At 39.3% G+C, this 7,860-nt stretch overlaps 1 protein-coding gene across 1 annotated transcript in view; it reads right to left on the bottom strand.

The window, feature by feature from the left end:
* Positions 1-1,118: 1,118 nt before the first annotated feature.
* NAA15 (N(alpha)-acetyltransferase 15, NatA auxiliary subunit) overlaps positions 1,119-7,860 on the bottom strand; it is a 92,556-nt gene continuing 85,814 nt past the window's right edge. Inside the window, exon 20 of the mRNA XM_019522106.1 lies at positions 1,119-2,554. Coding sequence (XP_019377651.1) covers positions 2,354-2,554 — 201 coding nt within the window. The 3' untranslated portion in view covers positions 1,119-2,353. The remainder of the gene's footprint in view (positions 2,555-7,860) is intronic.

Below are 7,860 nucleotides of genomic sequence, written 5' to 3'. Positions count from 1 at the left end.
GGGGGGGGGAGGGAGGGAAGGAAAGCAAAAGGCAAACAAATTCATCAGGCTTCCCCTGTCAGAAGATGCTGGAATACCTCCACACTTGCTTCCCTTTACTGCTGTGACAAGGAAGGTGCATAAAATACCAAGTAATTATGTGAGTGACACCCAATCACAAAGAAGAGCATGTGAAGAAAGATCTTCTGTTACTCTTGACTCTCCATCAGCTATTAAAAAGGCAGCAGATCTGAACTATCTGTATTCAGTACCAGACAAAGAGAAGGGGGCACAAGGGTTGAGGCAGTAAGGACATAGGCACAAAGCCTTGTGGGCAAGGCTGAACTGCCTTCTGTATTTGCAGAACAGGTACAGTACAAAAGTCTCTTGGACTGAGGGAGAGGTTCACAATCTAGAAAGAATACCAGAGTCAGTTGAAAGTTTAAGGCATTCTAGGACTGATTAAATACACAAATATGGTGATACAACTTACATTTCTCACATTTACAACCTGAACTCTTCTATTTGCATATACAAGTATAGTTATCAGTGAAGCAGACGTTGGCAAGAGGTGCTTAATTCACTAAATGAAAAGAAAAAAAAAAAATCACTAAAACTGTCCCTCATCTAGTCAGAAGATGGGGAAAAAAAGCAGTAAGTCCCAGTAAAGTCTTTAATTTTACAAAGTGTCAATCAGTAACTGGTACAATGTGGGGAAAAGAAAAATCGTATACCAAATCACAGAATTGCATAACTGAAATCTTCCAAAGACAACGCTCTTTTTTAGTCTGTGGTCTATTTTCTCATAGCTTTTCTGGTCCCATATAAGCATCTGGGCACTTCTTTAACCTGTACCACTATGCAGGAAACAATTTTAATTTTCAAAGTAATGAAGTTACCAACAAACTGCCTTTGTTGTTGGGATTAGAAACCAAATTGTAATGTATTTTGCACCATACGATTTCTGACACTAAGTATTAATATGCAACGCATTAGCACTTAACACATACTTGAAGTCCGCCCAAAAATGATGCATTAATTGTATTACTGAACAGCATATGAATCCAGCCCTGACTTGCATTTCTTCATCCATTCATTTTCAAAAGTACAACACAGATTGGTTGAAATATTCACACAACTGTTTTTCAAAACATTTTATTGCATTATATTTGGTACCTTATGTTTGACAAAGGAAATTACATCTGTAACTGCAGGAATAAGAAGCTAGTCTGTTACTGAAAAAAAATTTGGGCCCCTTAAAAGTTACAAAGTCTTGGGCTTGCCTGAAATAACTGAGCAAGAAATATATTCTTAGAAATGTAGGGCTTCAAGTATTACAAACCTGTGACACTGTGGAAAAGTTCCAGAGGTATCTAAACTGCAGCACTTTTTTTTTTCTGCATAACGTGAACAAGGCCTGCTGAGGTTTTAAACTATTAGTCTCTTGATCAGTCATAAAATGGTAGTCGAGAGTTCCGCTCTTTGGAACTCCAAGCCATAGTATGTTCTCATTTTCTTTTCACTCTATATGAAAAATGCATGCTTTCTTTCTAATTAGTTGGTGCCACATCACAGTGCATAATTTCTTTTGGTTCTTGCATTACAGTTTTAACAAGTTTGGCCAAACTATGCTGTGAGGTTCATCTCAAAAAACAGCAGTGTCACTTTCTTTTCAAGTTTAATTAAAAATGAAGAGATTGTTTTAACTGGTTCCTTCAGTTAAAAACTGTGGTGCAAGAACACCAAACTGATCGTGTACAGTGAATTTCGGAGACACAACAAGCTTATTGTACACCTTATGTTTCTTAATTCTGCTTGGTATCCATGTCCCAACCTCTACAACATTACACGCATGTTGTAGGTTTCTCTGTAAATTGATTCACATTGCATACTTCCTATGGACAGAATCATCTCCGTATCAAAATCAGTCAGATGCTAAAGCCCCAACAACTCTTTGTGCTCAGTGAAAGAATCCAGTGCTAAAACAGCGTATTTGCTGTCTGAGATAATAGTAATCTCACAAGACAAATTTAAAGTAATATTTCTGCCACACACCTGCTCTGAGAGCTATAAGCCTCCAGGTTTCTTATAAATTAGTTTAAAAACATGGGTAGGTAGGTAGGTGGGGGGGGGGGGGGGTTCTTCAATTTTAGCAGCTTTTAATTTTTAAGAAACTGAACCTATATCCAGTAATATGTTAGATATTTTATATATATACTTTGTCAGCAGGATAAAAAAAGTAAAACTATTTGAAGGCAAAAATTTTTACTCCTTCCATTCTCTGTGTAAGTTAGAATGACTCAGCAGGTGCGTGACAAAAATATTATACACCAGATATGGTCCAATGTTATTCCATTTTTTTTTGTTAAGTTGTTCATATTTCATTGGCCAGTTCTTCAGGTTCTGCAGAACTATCTCCATTTACTGTGATCTTCATATCCTCTTCATATCCAGGGGGCATGAAAGCCAAAGCATAGGGGAAAAGCTTATGACAATTTGCTCGGTAAGTTTCAGCTGCTTCTTTAGAGTCTCCCAGACTACCATCACACAAAGCTTCTAATACCGCCATACAAGTCTATTAAAGATAAAAAGAAAAAAAAAATAGTGTTAAAACCTTTGTAAACAGTAATCTGATATTTACAACAACAACAAAAAAGATATGCAGTACTAAAGAATACAAAATGTTCTTCTCTAGCATCATCAGATATGTATTTTTCTAAATTAAGACACATGGGCTGTGTCCAGACAAGCGTGGCCATGCAGTGTCTGCAGTGCCACATACCGCATGTTCAGTTGTTCTTTGCACTGCAAGGGAGCAGCATATCATCCAGGATATCCAGGGAACAAAAAACCCATGGAGAAAAAAAGGGGAGCGGCGCATGCAGGGGCAGTGTGCACCACTCAAAAGTGGAGTCAGGCCACCCGGAGTCAGTCTACAACTGCTGGCCAGGATCCACACAACAGAATCACCATTGCTGCAGCCCCAGGAGGCCCCCAGGACTCCAGGTAAGGCTGCTGGGGTCAACCCAATGCTAGCCCCAGCCCCTGCTACCATCCCCAAGGTAACTTGACATGTGCCAGAGGACACGTGGCACAGGCGTTCTCCAGGGACAACTAGCAGCAGTGCAAGGCATGCCACTGCTAGTTGTCCTCAGGGAGCCAAAAGTCCACACTGTGTGGATGCTGCCATGAAGACCAAGTGTTATTTAAGAGCCAGTAATTTAAATTTCTGCCTCCTTTTAAAAAAACAATGAATATCAGTAAGAAGTCTTGACTTAGATGGTTTTGATCTTGCTCTGCGTATGTCCTTCAATTATTTTCCTACAGTATAACTGATTCTCCTCAGCTGCTCACTATGTGGATTATCAGCATATTTATCTGCAACTAAATATAGCCTCTACAAATAATGTAATGCTTTTATTAATTGGAAGAATACACTACTTATACCCAATTAAGCAATCCTACATCCCAACATAAAATGTATTCACATTGTTCGTTTTTACATTCGGTTAGAAAATGGGTGACATTTTTTGTGTACTGGATTCATTTCTAACTGGACTTGTATAAAGTTGCTTTTGGATGGAAACTGAGATGCAATTAAAAATACAGAAAGCCAGCATTTTAAATTTGGTTTTAAATTGTTAAACACTACATTGTTAAAAGCAAAAAAAGGGATCTAAGTAGTGAATTGGGTTGATTGTTTCTGGCCACTACAATTTCTGGTGTGCCAAATTTTAGACCTGATATATCTTAGCCTCTTACACCCTAATCCATATTAATGATTTGCAAGAGGAAAACAAAATGTCAGGCTTTTTCAACCTCTAATTTTTCAAACTTTGTACACACTACATTTCATTGGATTAAACTGAGAAGAATTTAAGTGAGGATATTTCTCTAGGCCTACAACAAGATTAGTGCCAAAAAATGGTTTATCACTTCAACAAACTGGTTACAAGTGCTTAGCCACCAACTTCCTCTCTATAAACTTCAGCAGCAAGCACGTACTGTTTCGATAGATTTATTCTAAGTGATTATAATAGATTAAATTACATTTAGGCTATCATAAATTTAATCAATTTCACATTTAATTTTAAATACACATTTTTAAACAAGAAAATTATTTAAAATTTAAAAACTGAAGACGTTTAGTCACCCTATGAAGAACATTATACGTAGTCTTATACAAACACGCAGATTTAGTTTGAGAGCACAAGCACACAAATTCGCTAACATATTTTGAAGGACTAGTGCACTCTGGAATCAGAGCTTCACACTAAGTTTAAGTTGCTACCCCTGTCGTTTTGAGGTCTTTTAAAAAGACAGCATTTCTGCTCCTGTTACTAGAAAGGCCCGACTGGGTGAGAGACTCAGGGCCAAGAAGGGCAGTAAGGAGTAACAGCTCAGGTGGACTGCGTCCAGGATTCATAAAGCTAGGCAGCTAATGAAACAATTGGCTGCACTGGTCATTGGGTACAGAAGATCCAGGAACATGACTGGAAGGAGACTATTTGGCTTGGGGATATATAAACCAATCTCTAACCATGCTGGGGGAGCCCCTGCCTGCAGCAGAGAGAGGAGATCTCAGGAGTGAGGGGCTGCTGGAGATGGACAGACAGGCATCCATCCCAGCCAGGAGAGCTGGGGAAGCAGGATGTTACTGAGGTAGGGCCTATGGGCAACATGCATCTTGAGGAGGGAAGAATTTGTGTTATGAAACAGCTGGCTCGTGTTTTTGTTCTGTTTGCACTTAAGGACTGGGTTGTGGCTATAGTGGTAGAGGAGGCCATGAGCAGGGGTGCCTGGGTGGCACTCCCTTACTACTTGTGTCAGGAGCTAGCCCTGAGCTAAAGGAGTGGAGGCCAGCATTGAGACTGAAGCCACAGGAGGGGCTCCCACAAAGGCAGGGCCAGTAGCTGAGGTCTAAAACAGTGGACCTATGCTGATGATCTGGCCAGAGAAAGGAGGCCATGGCTATGACCACTGAGGCCCCAACAAGTCCCCAGAAACCCATGGGAGTGCTTCCTTAAAGGGGACGCACTTGAGGGGGAATAAAGGCCTAAGACAAGTTAGCAAAGTTAATTCTGGCTCAGGGACTGCCTCCCTCACCAACAAACATTTGAATAACAAAGATGTGGCAGGTGATAGACTGGAGGTGAGGTACAGCTAGGGATAGGGGAGAGCCTGGTGTCAGGGTAGCAGCACCCTCTCTGGCCCTGCATGGTGGTACAAACAGTAAAAAGAGAACACCACAAGTAGTAGCCAGAAATTATGATAATGTTCAATTTAAATATAATTTCTTATTTTGTCCAAAATGAATGTCCAAGTAATCACAGAATATTTTTCTTAAGTATTTGGATACTGTAGTAGTGTAACTTGTTGGGATTGATACACCAAAAACAAAAAAGGAAATTCCTTATTTTCTTTTTCATAGATGTTCTTCATAAAGCCCCACACTTTTTACAAAAAGCACTCTTACCATGTTATTAGTGGGACCTCAGCTAAACTTTTTTAGCCACTGAGCTGCAGGAAAAGGCAGTGCAGACTTGCCTCATCTACACTGCATCATGACAGCACCAGTGGGTGGAAACCAGTCTCTCATTCTTATGCTATTTGCTGTTGCTTTCATGTGCTCTATGATGTTGATCACTGGTGCTGTCCCCCTTGCTAAAAGCATCCTCTTAGGTTTGGGCTTGGATAGCCCATCTGCCTCCCACCAATTAGTTTCCAGGCTTTGCATAGCAGTCTGTTTTCACACCTGGAGTACAAGGTATGTCCATCCAGTACTTCCTTGCTGGTAGAGATAAGCTCCTAACTGACCATTTCCTGGATGTTACTGTTAGTGAAGATGTCTCCTCATCCAATATCGATAATTTTTGTCTTGCATTAATTTTAGAAGGGGTCTAGTTTTGTGTCTAATTGTTTGGTAGCTTTAACAGCTCTACATTTGTTTGAACTGAAAATTGTTTTGTTTTGTGGCTGTATAACCAAATTCCATATTGCAGGGTTCAGTAAATGCAGGCTGAAATATGCACTAAAGTAGAGGATGCCCTGCTTTATTTTTCTAATTCTAAAAAGCCAATGCCACTGACTTAACTCCTGTATCAAAGGTGCAATTCACAAGCAAGTAAATATAAGATTACAGAATCCTCCGCTTTGACAAGTGCAGCTGGAACACAAACGCTGTCAGAAAAGTATTTATTTTTCCTATCAAATGAAACGCTGGTGGAACAGCTCTCTCATACCATAAATATTTTAATTTCAGAAAGATTTCCATCCTGCATGGGGATGAATTCAAAACCTCTGAAATATTTTTCTTGGGGGCTGGAATGATGCTCAATGTTTTATTGGCATTTTGGTTGCTGCTACATATTGGGCTGATGTTTTCAGAGAATTACCTACAATGTCCCCAAGGCCTCTCTCTCAAGTTATAAAAGTTAATTTCGAGCCCAGTACTATGTATGCATATAGCTGAAGTTATTTTTCCCCACATACATTACTTTGTACTTGTCAGCAAGGTTGGTCTGTTCTCCCTTTTCATTCCTGACTAGGAATTCAATTCAAGACTGGAGAAACCCTTTCCAAGGAAACATATCCCAATTCCTGCATGTCCCCAAACTAACCAGAATTTTCTATTAAAAAGTTTATAAAAAGAGAGAAATGCTAAAGCTACTTGAAATGGATCAAAATTACTGGAGACTCAAGGATTACTGTGATGTGCCTCATTTAAAAAAACCACAAAATGAACTATACAACTGAGAAAAAGGGTCTGCAAGAAAAAAAAATAAAATAAAGTGAAGAGAGCTGGATAGCCATTGACAAAGTTTTTAGACCAGAAGGATGAGATACTCTAGACAAAGCATAGGGAATTCTATACAAATTACAAAGACATTCTTAAAAATAAGTTGGCGGGAAATTATGACACACAGGTCAGCCTTAGTCTGTGTGTGGCCTCTTTTCACACGAAGTGATTGTTACTGTTCAGACCCAGATTGCCATTAACTGGTTAAGGAAATGGAACCAGCATGCTGTTTCATGTATAGCAAAATGATGCTGTGAATTTTTTGAGCCAGCAGTCCCACAGAGAAGTTAATTTTTCCCCTGAAGAAAAATGTGAGTTTTTCACCCCAAGAAACTGGAGCACTAAGTGCAGAGAAATGGCTTCTGGTTAGAAACAACCTGGACAAATGGAAATACAATGGAGCTTACTGCTTGCCAAGAGGCTCAAATATCAACTATGGGTGTTCCTACCAGCCATGCCCCAGGAGCATTAGTTTACAAAGCATAATGAAAAAGAGAGTCTGATGTTTGTTGCTAAATGTCAAGGTATATACTCTGGCAAGAGAGGAAAAAATGGTAATTAGAGTACCTTTGAACACCGATCCAGGAAGTTTTGATCTCTCCATTTTCAATTTGCTCAGAGTTGCTCGGACAAAAACTTGTCCAAGATGATGCAATAAAAGTTATCAGCAAAAGGAGGGGAAAAAATCCTCCCTCCTACATGTTTCCTGGACTATCAGGGTTATACCACCAACCCAACCCAACAGCTGTAATTATGAACTCTATCCTGAAATCCTAATCCTGAAGATCCAGTCATATGCATTCTTGCCTATGCTAGTCTTTTCCTAAAGGGCAGAGGCTAATTTCACTGATTTGAAAACTATATACTTCAGAAATACAGGACCCCTGGACTCTTTAACTGAGCTAGTGTTCAAAGGAGAGAGAGAGTATTTATAGGATTGACAAACACAACCTAAAGTCTGATTTTTTGCCCATTTGCAAAACCGAATTACATAAAAATTGATACAGGAAGTTATTTATACGAATAAAAAGAAAGCTTTCCAAATATCCAAAACAATTTTTCTAAAAAAAAAAAAAAAAAAA

The sequence above is a fragment of the Gavialis gangeticus genome, unplaced genomic scaffold (genome assembly GCF_001723915.1).
Source record: "Gavialis gangeticus isolate Ggan-Ray unplaced genomic scaffold, GavGan_comp1, whole genome shotgun sequence".
Classification (NCBI taxonomy): domain Eukaryota; kingdom Metazoa; phylum Chordata; order Crocodylia; family Gavialidae; genus Gavialis; species Gavialis gangeticus.
This window is presented reverse-complemented; position numbering and strand designations above follow the sequence as displayed.